General features: G+C 36.7%; 1 protein-coding gene across 1 annotated transcript; it reads right to left on the bottom strand.

Annotated features, from left to right (window-relative positions):
* Nucleotides 1-2,730: 2,730 nt before the first annotated feature.
* LOC113512273 (mucin-21) lies at nt 2,731-11,239 on the bottom strand. The gene is made up of 9 exons (XM_031911923.2): nt 11,105-11,239; nt 10,266-10,293; nt 9,063-9,218; nt 7,727-7,778; nt 5,659-6,911; nt 5,336-5,395; nt 4,899-4,932; nt 3,798-4,465; nt 2,731-3,153 (listed from the first exon to the last, which is right to left on the bottom strand). The coding sequence occupies exons 1-9, from the start codon at nt 11,144-11,146 to the stop codon at nt 2,984-2,986; spliced, it is 2,463 nt and encodes an 820-aa protein (XP_031767783.2). The 5' UTR covers nt 11,147-11,239; the 3' UTR covers nt 2,731-2,983.
* Between the last annotated feature and the right edge of the window lie 4,836 nt (nt 11,240-16,075).

The raw sequence follows: 16,075 nt of genomic DNA, 5'->3' as shown, positions 1-16,075 counted from the left end.
GTACAACAGGCGAGCTTAACTCTGTAAGAGTTCTCTTCCAGCAAACCCTGAGTGGAAAGGAGCATTCATTATTAGCGGGCAGTGTGCGTACAATTTAGTTTTAGCTTTACTTAATTCTTTCTTCAATATAATATTAAATTCTGTTTAAATGTTATTAACGTTTCCCGATTACTTACTTCCTTCTGTCTTTCAACTGCGGGATTCATCAAAAAAACTTCAAGCAAAGTTAGTGACTGAGTTCAGTAAATATCCTAGGTTTTTTTTATACAACTTAGAATGGCAAACAAGCTGACGGCCCACCTGATGGAAAGTGGTAATCGTCGCCTATAGACACGAGCAGTACCATGGACATAACAGTATACTGTTTCGCCCATGATACCCCCCATGCGTTCTCATTCCTGAGGACTCGGGTGTTATTCCTCTGTACCCTGTAAATTCATTGCCATATCCCTTCAAACCGAAACACAGCCATGCAAACACAACTGCTTCACGGTTGAAACACGAATGGGACAGAGGTGTCCAGGCAAACGACTTTTGTACAGTCTTCCTCATGTAGGTCACTATAATAACTAAATAAAATAAATAAATAAAATAAAAATAAATATTTAAATTAACAGACCGTTTTCTTACTGCATTGCACGCACTTACATATATATTATTTATTAACATTATAAACTAGCTATATCCCGCGGTTTTACTCTCTTGAATCAGTACATAAAATATCCTTTATGCTAACTTAAAATATAATCTACCCATTTACCAAATTTATCAAATCGCTTCAATAGTTTTTGCGTGAAAGAATAACAAACATATCCAGACATCCATTCTTACAAATTTCACATAAAGTTGGCGATATATATATATATATATATATAATCTAAATAATATAAATAAAATATAAATAATCTATAAAATTATGGTATAAGGCAGAGGGAAAACAGCGAGGCACAAAAGATCCTTAAATAAATCAGGTCTAGCTACAGCCCTGAGATACAGTAAGCTGTCCTTAAAAGATAGACATATGCCATCGTGAACTTTTTTGTAGACCTATAAAAAAGAAACAATCCCACCATACATTGTTTTATAATATCTCAAACGGATTCTTTTTATGGATGGCAATGGTATGGTAACCCCGCCTGCGCTAACGGGATACGCTGGCGGAGCACCAGTGAAGGGTGATAGATGAGAATGAAAACAGGCCAGTTAGCCCATCATGATGAATTTATCAGGAATTAACCATGATAGTTTCCAGGGGGAACCACGAGGAGGTCAACTTGGTTGGGAATATTGCTAGCAATGGAATTTTTAGTCTCCATTACTAACAATCCCTTTCCCCCCTCTCAAACGGATTAGGCAGTGTTTTCGACGAAAGACAATCGACTTGATTTCATTCAACATCTTGAATAATTATCGTCATATTTCAACAAATTAGCATAAAATAATATTAAATTAAAGTAACCATCCCATTATCACCCATTAAAAAATAATAATATAAAGTAAGTACTTTATATTATTCTCAATTTCGTGTATAATATAGTATATGTCATATATGTATAAGTATATTTGTTATTTATATATATTTATTCGTTTATATGTGTAATTTTAGTATGTATGTATATCAATAATTAGTAGTACCGCATTCGAGTATTCTGACACTTCCCTATGGTTGACTGGGAGAGAATGCTTTTAGCATTAAGTCCGCCATGTACACATATTTGTACTAATGAATAAATAAATAAATAAATAAATAAATAAATAAATAAAAAAAATCTTATTCATTAAAACGTCAAACCTGTCATAAACCTATTGAAGTGTTTTGTCTCTTTCTTTTAAGTTGAATTCCCATTTTGTAAGAAAGTGACAAAACATTGTAATAGTGCTTTTTAGGAAGTTTTAGCTTTTATGAATAAGGGAGTTATATTATAGAGAGGAAAGACTTGCGTTATTTATTTGTAAAATTAAAATTTGCTTCTTTTTTCACAGTTTTTCTTTCATAAATTATTGTATTTCTACTATTTATATTATATATTTGGTTGTGTGGTACCAGCATATATTAGCATAGCATATAGCATATAGAATAGGCTACCCCTTCCTTTCTCGTGGATGTCGTAAGAGGCGACTAAAGGAGGACGAGAGATGGGCAGCAACGCTCCTTTTAAAACATCACCGAAACCTAACTGTGGTTGTCAACCTACCAGCAAAAGAAGCAACTACTAACAAACCCCCCTTTATGATGAAGGCCTTTGTTCAGCAATGTACAGTTAACGGCTATATCGTCATCATCATATATTTAACTAGTGTTAGAACATTAAAACAAGTACATTCAAATATCCCGCGCCCTCCCTTTCCATTCAATCTGTCAGCGAATGCGACCAATCAGAGCTGCCCAAAATGACAACATTCGAGAAAAAACAAAAATCGTCGATGGCGGCCGTTTCGCGCGTTCAGAATAAAATAATTATCATCAAGGTGTTTCAGTGAGGCATTCATCCAAGTTTGTGGCTAAAAGTGAACCTAAGACGATCGACAGCCCGTACACTTGTGGGCAGCTCCAGGCAGATTACAACAAGAATATTCCGTAAGTCCTTACCTTTCTACATCTTGTCTGTACTTGTTCACTTGTGCCGGTATTTTACAGCAGTGATAAAGCCCTATTTAAGTTTCTACAGTCCACTTAAATCAATTTTTATACCAACTAGGTTATAATAAATGGAAAAAGAAAATACATAATTTTTAATTGCACAGAAAGTTTATTAAAAAGAAAACAAAATTTTCAATAGGAATACAAATTTTTTTATGAATTTATTAAAAAAACAAAATGCATCGTTATAGGAAAGTAAGTTAAACAACTTTAGTCAATTAAGATCGCCTGGTCGATTGTCTATAAACCATTTAGTTAAATAAAAATATATACATAAATGTAGGTGTGATGGATTTTTTTTTAATATAATAAATTGTAACATCTCAAATGTTCTTAATAATCTCAAACGTTGACTTGTCTACGAACGTTCCAAGGAATGTTTTCGACCCTATCGTAGCAAATGCAAATTCTGCCCACAGGTCTAACAACGCTCGATGCAGAACTTGCACTGCTGCTTGATGCAGAACTGCTGCTGGACGCTGCAGCGCTGGATGATGCACCACTAGATGTTACTGTAAATTAAATGGTGCGTTGTTAAGGCAAATCACTATAAATACATTGGGAACTTTTACTAACTGGTTCTTTCTTAAAAGCGTTCATAACTACCCGCCAGCGAAGCGTGGCAATTACTGGCCAAAACCCCTCTTGATGGAGGAGGCCTATCTTCAGCAGTAGACAGTTAATAATGGCATAAGCCATGCCTTCCTTTCCCAAACAAAAGAAATTTAATGGTCGAGAGATAGAAAAGGACGCTGTTAACAAACATCACCAAAGTCTAACTGCAGTGGCCCAACCCACTTGAGATGGGGGGAAAAGGATTGTTAATAATGGGGTCAAATAGCCCCATTACTAGCAATATACCCTGTCAGGTCGACCTCCACGTGGTTCTCCCTGGAAACCATCGTGGCTAATTCTAGTTGAATTCGTCAGGATGGGCTAACTGACCTGCTTTTATCCTCATTAGTCATCAATCACTGGTACCCAGTCACTGTGTACCGATAGCGCAGACGTGGTTACCATACCATTATCACCCATGAAAAAACCCACCTAAGAAGCATCAGAACTACTTGCAAAACCCTTCTTTATGGAGGCCTATCTACAGCAGTGGACAGTTAAAGACTGATTTTATCCTCAACATTGTAAATATTTTTTTTACCTGCGTTAGGTTGAGTGACGATACTTGATGAGCTCTGCGCAGCGCTTGAAGATTGTGCATTGCTTGCAGAAGCTGTATTGCTCTGTAGATTGGTTGCAGCCGTATTACTCTGTGCACTGCTTGCAGAAGCAGCACTGCTTTGTGCATTACTTGCAGCTGCATTACTCTGTGCACTGCTTGCAGAAGCAGCACTGCTTTGTGCATTGGTTGCAGCTGCGTTACTCTGTGCATTGCTTGCAGAAGCAGCACTGCTTTGTGCATTAGTTGCAGCTGCATTACTCTGTGCACTGCTTGCAGAAGCAGCACTGCTTTGTGTATTAGTTGCAGCTGCATTACTCTGTGCATTGCTTGCAGAAGCTGCACTGCTTTGTGCATTGCTAACAGGTGCTACATTATTGGGTGCAGTGCCTACAGAAGTAGCACTACTTTGTGCGTTGCTTGCAGAAATGGCACTGCTTTGTACGTTGTTAACTGGAGCTACATTGCTCTGTGCGCTACTTGCAGAGGTTGCACTGCTCTGTGCACTATTAGCAGGAGCTATATTATTCGGTGCGCCGTTTACAGGACCTACGTTACTCTGTGCGCTGCTTGCAGAAGTTGCACTGCTCTGTGCACTGTTAGCAGGAGCTACGATAATCTGTCCGTTGGAACTTTGTGAGGAGCTTGTGCTGTTAAACGAAGAGTTATATTATTAATTATGTAACAATTAGATATAGCACATTGTAATCTAGAAAAAATTACTTAAAATGAAGCTGAATTTGATGTTAATAAGCTTAGCAATGAGGATACGACTATTTAAAATAAGAAAATTTATGTAGGTACTGTTTACATAAAATGGCGTCATAGTAAGTCCTGATAGTGTTTTTAAAATATTTGTCAACAACGCGAAAATTTAAAAATAGATATCTTCTCTTATGTTACAAACGCAAAAAATTTCAGACAAAGGTTCAATAATCATCTTAATTAAAAAGTAACCTTGAGTTTGGGAGTCTGGTGAATGGTAAGACGGGTATCGTAGCACCGATACCAATCTCTCACAAAGATTGTTTTAAATTTTCTAAAATACATTGCTAAACTTTTTAATATCATAAAAATTATTACCTTTGCGCAGCGCTACTGGAGCTAGCTTGGCTCTCTGCAAAAACAAATTAAATTTCATTTTACTACAGCTTATTAATAGCTGTAAAAGAAATTCGTGCAATATTATCTGCGTGGATATCTCTATCTGCATGCAGCTATACTTGTACGAAAATGTTTTAGTTTAAAAGAATAGGATATGATAGTAAAAAATTTGATAACGCTTAAGAGACATCATTGATGGGCATTGCAGAGTTTTCCGTTACCACCAAATCCACTGTCAAATCTATAAATGATAATTAAAACCAAATATTTAATTCCTTATTCTTAGATTACAACTTTCCATTTGTTGGCCTGTCATTTTGTATGTCATTCCAAGTTGTACAAAAATTAATATTATTAGAAACATAAAAATTGTTAAATTTCCTAAATACTAAATAGGAGAAATAAAAATCTCTTACGTGCTCTCTCCTGATTCCATAACTTCCACAGTCGCCATAACTCTTCCCATGTTGAATACGCTGCAACAGCATAAATTCAGCATTAACATAATAGTACGTAATTGTTACTTATAAATTGAAAAACAAATAAAAATAGGCTTCCTATGTTGACAGCCATAAAGAATGCTTCTGAGCCATCTGCATATATATGCATATAGACGTTATAACAGTCACTATATAGATATTATAAATAATTAATGAGATAAAAGAATTTACTACTTTAGTAAAAAATATTAAAGTTGTACGGATTAAAAAAAAAATTTCAAATGTTTAGAAAGACTTACTTAATCTATCAGAATCGCTCGTAGATGAAGAACTCGACGAGCTTTGGGCGCTGCTTGAAGACTGTGCGTTGTTTGCCGCAACAACGCCTGATTGAGAACCACTAGCTGCATTGCTTTGTGCACTTGTTCCAGAAACGACATTGTTTTGACCATAAGAACTTTGAGAAGAGCTTGCACTTTGACTAGCTGCAGTAGAACTGCTTGATTGTTGAGCATTACTGGCATATTGTTGTGCGTTACTTGCAGAAGCTGCACTGCTTTGTGCGTTGCTGGCAGAAGCTGCATTATTCTGTGCATTAGTACTTTGAGAAGAACTAGAACTCTGGCTACTTGCAGCAGAATTGCTTGATTGTTGAACATTGCTACTGTTCTGTTGTGCGCTACTTGAAGAAGCTGCATTGCTCTGTGCATTACTTGCAGAAGCTGCGTTGTTTTGTGCGCTAGAAGTCTGAGAGGAGCTTGCACTCTGGCTAGCTGCAGTAGAACTATTTGATTGTTGAGCATTACTGCTATTTTGTTGTGCACTACTTGTGGACGCTGCACTGCTTTGGGCGTTGCTGCCAGAAGCTACATTGTTCTGTCCATTTGAACTCTGAGAGGAGCTGGAACTATTGCTGTTGCTAGCTGCAGCGGAATTACTTGATTGTTGTGCATTACTACTGTTTTGTTGTGCGTTACTAGCGGAAGCTGCATTGCTCTGCGCATTACTTGCGGAAGCTGCATTGTTTTGTCCATTTGAACTCTGAGAAGAGCTTGAACTATTGCTGTTGCTAGCTGCAGCGGAATTGCTTGATTGTTGTGCGTTACTGCTACTTTGTTGTGCGTTGCTGGCAGAAGCTGCATTGCTCTGCGCATTACTTGCGGAAGCTGCATTGTTTTGTCCGTTTGAACTCTGAGAAGAGCTTGAACTATTGCTGTTGCTAGCTGCAGCGGAATTGCTTGATTGTTGTGCATTACTATTATTTTGTTGTGCGTTGCTGGAAGAAGCTGCATTGCTCTGCGCATTACTTGCGGAAGCTGCATTGTTTTGTCCATTTGAACTCTGAGAGGAGCTGGAACTATTGCTGTTGCTAGCTGCAGCGGAATTGCTTGATTGTTGTGCATTACTGCTACTCTGTTGTGCGTTGCTTGCAGAAGCTGCATTGCTTTGTGCGTTGCTTGCAGAGGCAGCATTGTTTTGTTCACTAGAACTCTCAGAAGAACTTGAACTATTGCTATTTGAAGAGGAACTGCTGGAACGTTCTTGAGAATTGCTATAATAAAAAAAAATATTATTATTATGATCATGTTAAAATCGAAGGATCATAAATCTGAATATTTTCACAGTTAGTCTTTTTTTTATATTCAGTCGAAGTCGAAAACTATAAAAATTGAGATTCACGGCGTATTCTGCCGAGTTGGTATTAATTTACGAAATTCACATTTAAAACCTGTTCTAATTTGAAATTTTATTTAGTGTGTTAGCACACTACTCAAAATGGTACTCATCATCTTCCTACCCTTACCCCAATCATTTGGGATCGGCGTAATATGATTTTATCCATATTACAAAAAGATTTGGTTTTTAGTTTTACAACCGGCCACCTGCCTGACGTCAACCCTCTTTGGGACTTCAAAATGGTACTAATGATTCAAATTTCACTTAAATTTTGTTTCATTTTATTTTATTAACACAATACAATTGTAGAAAGTAGACGATGTCTGTAGATAAGAAATATTTAAGAAAAACAAATTTAAGAGATCGTATACGATAAAATTAAAAAGAAACCACAACAATATGTTTTAGATTTTTAAATTTTGTTTGTCTGCCCCTCTGTCTGTCTGTATGTTTGTTGTGACATCACGCAAAACTACTGCATTAAATACGATCCTCACTGCTGTGTTCCTAAAGGACTAACTTAAAAACTGGTGTATATTTTAATCATAATACATGATCTAGAAGTGGATCTGTTTCATTAATTCCCCGTCTTCTGGCATCTACACTTACGGAATGGCTAACAAAAATGGTTAAAATAAAAAAAAAATTGTACAGATTAATTGAAAAGAAAAAGAAGTGCTGATACAACACCTGTGTGAGGAAGAGCTGGAATTGGATTGACTACTGGAACTGGATTGGCTTTCTGTAAGTAAGAAAATACATTTTTGAAATCGTTTTTATTGTAGTAATTAAAGACGCCTCCAAAAAAAACGACTTTAATTGTGACTAGTCATTTTTATTTAAAAAACTAATCTATCTATCTAAGATTTTGCTAAAATTTCTATGGAACGAATAATAATAATAATAACTTATAATAACTTTATTGTAGCTAAAAGGACGGGTACACAATTTCTTATACAGTGATTACTACACTAGGCTCGTAGGCCTGTATCGTATTAGTCAGTGAGTGGCTAATTTAGTTCATATTTATTGCCATTTACAGTCCGGTTCTTGTGCAATTTTATCATTTAGGTACTTACTCGAAAATTAAAATACATTTGAAATTAAATAAAAAAATAAAATACATAACTAAACAAGAAAAAAAAAAGAAAAAATAAATCTGTAAGTATATCCTTTTAGATGGAAAAAGAATCTTCTAAATCCATTTGGATTTTTTATTTACGTTTGTCACCCCGCAACTGCGTCATTTAGAAACCAATTAGAAAAATTTTATTTTTATCTGAAAAGATAATATTCTCGAATTCACGGGAATTTTATTAAATTTAGTTCCTTAGTCTAGTTTTCAAACCAAAATTACTGGTTTTGCCAAGATTGAAGAAGAAGAAATTTTTTGGAAGGAAATGTCAGTGATTTTGCAAAACAAATTTTTTATTGCTATGTGGTCCCAGAATAGAATAGGCCACCACCTCATTTCCCGTGGGTGTCATAAGAGGCGACTAAGGGAGGACGAGGGATGAACACCAGCGTCCCTCTTAAAACATCTTCAAAGCCTAACTGCGGTTGCCAATTCGCCTGCCAAGCGTGGCAACCACTGGCAAAACCCCCCAAAGGAGGCTTATATTCGATAGTGGACAGTTAAAGGCTGATATGTTGATGATGAATCTTTGTTAATTGAAATAGGGAGAGGAAGAGGGAGACTTTGTACAAAAGTCGTTTGCTTGGATACCTCTGTCTCATTTGTGCTTCTACCGTGAAACAGTTGTTTGCATGGCTGTTTCGGTTTAAAGGGTGGGATAAGACAGTGAATTTACTGGGTACAGAGGAACAACATCTGAGTCCTCAGGAATGGCAACGCATGGGGGGTATCATGGGCGAAACAGTATACTCTGTTATATCCATGGTACTGCTCATGTCTATAGGCGACGGTTACCACTTTCCATCAGGTGGGCCGTCAGCTTGTTTGCCATTCTAAGTTGTATAAAAAAAAGTAGGTGTTTTTCTTTAGGGAACAAAGTCTACTTCTCACCTTCTGATCCCGATGCCGTATGATACGAGTGTTCGCTGGAGCTGTTCTGTTGTGTGCTTGTGTTTCCGTTGGCGTCGGTCTTCTTGTCGTAACTCTGCTCACTGTAGCCGTTAGGGTCGTTGCTTCTCTTATCCCAACTAACTTCTTTGGGCTTGGCTGAAAAGTAAACATTTTGCATTAATTGTTAATTTCGAACAAGCGTCCAGTGAAGTTTGACACGTAACAGGTGGGGGGAAGGGATTGTTAGTAATAGCATCAAATACCCCTATTACTAGCAATATACCCTGTCAGGTCAACCTCCAAGTGGTTCCCCCTGGAAACCATCGTATCTAATTCTAGTTGAATTCGTCAGGATGGGCTAACTGACCTACTTCATCCTCACCTATCATCCTTCACTGATGCCCCGCCGGTGTATACCGATAGCGCGGATAGGGTTACCATTCCATTATCACGCATTAAAAAAACCTAACAGGTCGTGGTTCCCCTACAAAATCGTCGTGGTTATTTCTTGTTGAATGCATCACAATGGGCCAACTGACCTCATGCTGCCACTGCTTTAATCTCACCTGTCAGTGTATATCGTTAACGCAGGCGGTGTTACCTTTCCATATTTTTTTTTAACAGTTATTAAACTTCTGTTCCTGCGATAATTTCGGAAAAAAATTGTTTACTTTTTATTAAGTTCTTTTGAAACAGAATACAGTATCAAATAGTTGCATTTGAATAATTATTTTAATAACATATTGTAGTTAGATAAAATATTATTTAGTATAAAAGAAATTAATTAAAAGAGAACAAACTATATCCTCCTAAACAATAAAAATATTATACACTAATTAAGTTTTTATATTTTTAGGATTTTTTAATTAATTTATTTACAAATATTAAAAATACCAGAAGGAGACTTTGTACAAAAGTCGTTTGCTTGGCCACCTCTGTCCCATTCGTGCTTCTACCGTGAAACAGTTGTTTGCATGGCTGTTTCGGTTTAAAGGGTGGGATTTGGCAGTGAATTTACAGGGTACAGAGGAATAACACCTGAGTCCTCAGGAATGGCAACGCATGGGGGGTATCATGGGCGAAACAGTATACTCTGTTATGTCCACGGTACTGCTCATGTCTATAGGCGACGGTTACCACTTTCCATCTGATGGGCCGTCAGCTTGTTTGCTGTTCTAAGTTGCATAAAAAAATAATAATTACCGTTTGGCGCAGCTTGCACGCTCAAGATCTGAAAAGCAAAATGCGTCCAATTAGAAGCTATACTAGCGACCAGCCCCGGCTTCACACGGGTGCACATCACATCACATTAGAAACCTCTAAAATTATCAGTGTTTCTCTACAATATTATGCATGTATTATACATATAAACCTTCCTCTTGAATCACTCTATCTATTAAAAGAAACCGCATCAAAATCCGTTGCGTACTTTTAAAGATCTAAGCATACATAGGGACAGACAGACGGGAAGCAACTTTGTCTTATACTATGTAGCGTTTTACTTTGCTTTCCTTATACAAAAATGGAAACTTTATTATTAATAATACATTTTTTTATAACATAAGGGGCAAACGAGCATGCGGCTCGCCTGATGGTAAGTGACTACCGCCGTCCATAGACACCCGCAACTTCAGAGAAAATGTAAATGTGTCGTCGACCTTTCAGAAAGGAATATACTCTTTTCTTGATAGCTTCAATGTCATATATTTTCTTTAAAAATTTTTTTTCTGTCTTGTTTTAACACTTATTTACTTTATTAATTAGACACAAGTCTTCAAAAGGACAAAAATTTGTAAAATGGACTGACTTTTTGAATAATAAAATAAAAAAAGTATTTTTCCCTAAAAAAGTGACCTTGACATTGACCTTGATGATCTTCATGATATGAGAAAAAAATATTAAAATAAAATATAAAAAAAATAAAAAGGAAGCTAAGCTGGTTAATTCAAGTTGATTGCTAAAAGCTTAATGCATTTTAATTGTTATTTTTTTTTTAATTTAATTTATATTTTTTTTTGTTAAAATGCATTTTTCAAACTTACACTGAACGCGCAAACTGAAGCGAAAACGTACAACCAACGCATCGTGGTATCTTCTGACTTCTGCACTTTCCGATGAAGTCAGCCAGACTATAACTAAAAAGTCAGCCAATAATTTTTATACTCGAAACTGTTGATCGTGTACTTGTGTATAAAAGTAATAAATTAATTTTATTTGATCCATATCAACAATTTAACAATACGTACTTTGTTAATAACATTTATATTGCCTGGAAAAGTGTGTAAATTACGACAAAAGATTAACAGCAATAATAAATACTCTTCAAACATCTGTAACGTAAATTATCTGTGACATATTTACCATAGATTGGTATGAATAATATCAATTATAAGGAATTACACGCGCGTCTCACACACAGTCGCATGGAAATAATAAAATGGGCTACCCTGTCCTTTCCGGAGGTCGTACAGGGGCATAGCATAGTTCAAGGGTTCAAAAGAACTTTTTAGTAGGCAGAAGTCATAATTAAGTGACTTCGAAAAAGCGATACTGTCTAATTTTCTTGGGGCCTTCCATTTTAAGGTAGGGCATTGAGCCTTTTAGGGTTTTTTTTTTTTTTTTATTGGATGAAAATGGAATGGTAACCCCGCCTGCGCTAACGGGATACGCTAGCGGAGCACCAGTGAAGGGTGATAGATGAGAATGCAAACAGGCCAGTTAGCCCATCATGATGAATTCATCTGGAATTAATCATGATAGGTTCCAGGGGGAACCGCGAGGAGGTCGACCTGGTTGGGGTATATTGCTAGCAATAGGATTCTTAGTCTCCATTACTAACAATCCCTTTTACCCCAAGCCTTTTAGGGTTGGACATTACCCCTCAATGTCCCCCTCCCCTAGCTACGGCCATGATGTCGTAAGAAGCGACTAAGTGGGCTTAATGGTCTAGGAATGGGTAGCAACGTCTCTCTAAAAATATCTCCAACGCCTAACTGCAGTTACCAATTTGACTGCCAAGCATGGCAACTACTCATATTGACAAAATTCCCTAATAGGAAGATTCCTATGTTCAGCAGTGGACAATTAGCGGCTGATATTTTATGGAGTGTTGACTTCAAATGCATTTCAGAGAGTCAATGGATGCATGTGGCTCAGGACCGTTCCTTATGGCAGTCTATGGGGGAGGCTTATATTTAGCTGTGAACAATAATGGCTAAAATGATGATGATGACGTTGCAGGCATCAGTCACCGTTTACCATCAGTATGCTGCTGTGAAGGCTATATCCTTGTTTGCCACCTTCCATCTTTAAAAAAGTTGTAAAGAGGTTTCTTCAGGGACGGCGACGCGCGCGTAACACCCCTGGTATTGCAGGCGTTCATAGGCTACGGTAATCACTTACTGTCAGGTGGGCCGTACGCTTGTTTGCCATCTCAGTAGATTAAAAAAAATATAAATGGTAAATATACAGGCAACTGCGTACGGGTAAACACAGTGTGGGACGACCCCCCCACTAGATAGAGTGACGATCTGAAATGCATTGCAGGGAGCCAGTGAATGCAGGTGGCTCAGGACCGTTCTTTATGGCAGTGTATGGGCAAGGCTTTTATCCAGCTGTGGACGAATAATAGTTGAAATGATGATGTTGATGAAATATACAGGAAGTTCCAATGAGATGAGTTCCAAATAGATATAGGAAAAGGGCAAGAAGATAACAATAAGGTTGATTCTGAGACGCCATACCTCTAGATTTTATATATATTCTTTATTGCACTTGTAAATTACATTGTTAATGTATTTATAAATATCGTGAACAAGAGTGGACTTATCTTTGACAGAGATCTCTTCCAGTCAACCCGTCAGTACAGTAAGAAAGCATTTCGTTAGCGGGCAGCTGAAGTGCTACAACTATTAATACATAAACAAATATACAGTTAAACAAAATATTAAGATACATAATAAAATATTACATAAATACATATACTATAAATAAATATAATACCTACTTATACAATGGATGTTAAAATAAATGAATATACTACCTACAATAGAAATTTAGTTCAATGATTTTAAAGTTTGACAGTTCAGTTACAAAAATAAATAAATTAAGATTATGACTCAAACGAAAGGAAATGTAACTTCAACCTTTTCTTGAAAGAGGTAATTGAAGGGCTCTCTTGTATGTGGGAAGGGAGTTTGTTCCATAATTGGGCAGCTCGATACGAGAATGAGTTGCCCATAAAATGTGTTCTACACAAAGGTAGGTCGAGAATCCTGGACTGAACTTGACAGGAGCGTTTAGGACGGATTGGTTTTGAATTGAAATATTTCTCTACAATTAAAATTTCCATTTCATGATACAGCCTAATCTTTATGCTAAGGTCCAATATGAATTCTATTTGCAGTAGATGTCAGTGAAAATTATTATAAATTTTGTTGTATGAACGTTCCTTTTTTTTTTTAAATGGGTGATAATAGAATGGTAACCCCGCCTACGCTAACAGTATACGCTGGCGGAGCACCATTGAGGGATGATAGGTGAGAATGAAATAGGCAGGTCAGTTAGCCCATCGTGATAAATACACCTGGAATTGTTTCACACGTTATATCACACAATAGTTTCCAGGGGGAACCGCAAGGAGATCGACCTGATAGGACGTATTGCTAACAATGGGGGTACTAATTCCCATTTTTAATAATCCATTATCCCCCCTGTTGTATGATGATTATATTGTAAGTTTAGTTTATGAATTAATTATTAATAGACAGTAATTTTGGTAAACAAGTTAAGACATAAGTTTCGGAAAACACCTGATTCCTCAGAAATGGCAACGCATGGGAAGTATCAGGAGCGGAACAGTATACTCTGTTATGTCCATGGTACACGCTCATGTCTATAGGCGACGGTTACCACTTTCCATCAGGTGGGTCGTCAGCTTGTTTGCCATTCTATGTTTGAATAAAAAAACTATTATTTGCCCCCTGTGTAATAAAAAACATAAGCCGTTCTGGAGATTAACGTGAACAAGTATTAATATATTAATATATATATATATATATATATATACATATACATATACATATCTATATATAATATAAATAATAGCATATATATTAAAATGATATTAAGCATACTATTTACAGTACAAATACGTTAAATAACAAATAATTCACACAGTAGTCGCATTGTCTGTAAGCAGTTCTGAATAATACTCTTTTGTTCGTGTAATTAACAAAGCTCTGACCACTTGTGCAAACTTATTAATAATTAAATGTTTGACTTCAAACAATAGATTTTCTGGAACGCAACGTCTTCCGTTGGATTTACGAGTTTGTACGAACGCACAGTCTGTTGACTGAAGACGATGACAGTTTGTAATGACGTGATTATTATTGTTATAAACTAATATTATAATAAAGAATAGAAGAGCCAAAATGCTGAGCCAACTTATACGACTTCTAGCAGATCCCTCATCCGACAATTCGAGGCTGGTGTATGATTTTTTTTTTACAACACAGGGGGCAAACGAGCGTGCGACTCACCTGATGGTAAGTGACTACCGCCGCTCATGATCACCCACAACACCGACGGCATTGAAGGTGTGCTGCCGGCCTTTTAAAAAGGAATATGCTCTTTTCTTGAAGGTTATGATGTCGTATCGGTTCGGAAATACTGCTTCTGAAAGTTGATTCCAAAGAGCGGTTGTGCGTGGGAGAAAATGCTTTGAAAAACGCACGGTGGAGGACCGTCACTAGTCGGTATCTTTTTTTTAATGGGTGAAAATGGAATGGTAACCCGCCCGCGCCATCGGTATACACCGACGAGGCACGGTGATGGGTGAAAATGAATGCAGGTCATTTGGCCCACCATGATGAATTCGACAAGAATTAACCATGATAGTTTCCAGGGGGAACCATGTGGAGATCGACCTGAGAGGGTATATTGCTAGCAATGGGGCTATTAGAACTCATTACTAACAATCCCTTTCCCCCAAACACTAAGTGTCATGTCGTATGGGGAGGTTAAGGATATAGCCTGAGATAGAGCTGGCTGGAAGATGCATGAATTAGTTGTACCGGCAAGAGGAAACTCTTAAATGAAAAGAGAAATCTGTCGTGGTGTTTGTTACCAAACTCCTCTGAAACGACTTTACCGATTTTTATGAAATTTTGTGTGCATATCGGGTAGGTCTGAGAAGCGGCCAACATCTATTTTTCATACCCTTCAATGATAAAGGTGGGTCACCCCTAAAATTTTTTTTTTTATTTTTACAACAAAATTTTTTATTTTTATTTTACTGAAAAGATATATTTACCAGAGGGACATTTTGTACAAAAATCGAGTGCTTGGGTAGATAGATAGATAGATAGATAGATAGATACTCTTTATTGTTTCCTCCAAAAGATTACAATAGTAAACTTATTATAAATATAATGAGAAACTGACGCTTCACGTTTTTTTTTTATTTTTTTATGATGCTGTCATTGTGAAGTGCGATAATTTATTCAGAGTTTATTCTTCTCGGTTTTGGTTGTAATTTTTTGTGTATTTGTTGTAATGTTTTATGTATTTATTGTAATGTTTTATGTATGTGTTGTAATGTATTATGTATTTGTTGGTAAGCGTGTTGAGTCTCCCATCCGAGAAATAGGTATTAGCGATCCGCACGCATGCTAAAGGTAAAGAAGTTAAGGGGCCGCCTGAAAATCAGCGCTATATAGGTACATCTCGCTGGAGCTGTACATATATAGCAATAGCTGAGGCGGCTCCTATTACCAGCAACATTAATTGTTTTTTTTTTCCTTTTTGTTGTTTTAATTTCTTAGTAATGGTAATAAATGTCATCTATCTATCTATCTATAAATAATTACAAGAAATAATCACAATGAGAAAACAATGGGCGACCTTATCGCTAAGAGCGATCTCTTCCAGGCAACCTTTGGATGGAGAGGAGTAATTATAAACAGTTTGGTGGGAGGCACGATGAAAAATTTTGTTAGTTCTAAATATGG

The sequence above is a fragment of the Galleria mellonella genome, unplaced genomic scaffold, assembly GCF_026898425.1.
Source record: "Galleria mellonella isolate WM207_F2 unplaced genomic scaffold, CSIRO_AGI_GalMel_v1 utg150, whole genome shotgun sequence".
Lineage (NCBI taxonomy): Eukaryota > Metazoa > Arthropoda > Insecta > Lepidoptera > Pyralidae > Galleria > Galleria mellonella.
Note: the sequence above shows the minus strand (reverse complement) of the source record. Positions and strands in the feature narration are given on the sequence as shown.

Coding starts and splice junctions, on each gene's coding strand:
- LOC113512273 (XM_031911923.2), bottom strand. CDS start 11,146: ATGCGTTGGTTGTACGTTTTCGCTTCAGTTTGCGCGTTCAGT. Junction 4,933..5,335: donor ATGGAATCAGGAGAGAGCAC/GTAAGAGATTTT, acceptor TTGTTTTTGCAG/AGAGCCAAGCTAGCTCCAGT. Junction 4,466..4,898: donor TCCAGTAGCGCTGCGCAAAG/GTAATAATTTTT, acceptor TTCGTTTAACAG/CACAAGCTCCTCACAAAGTT.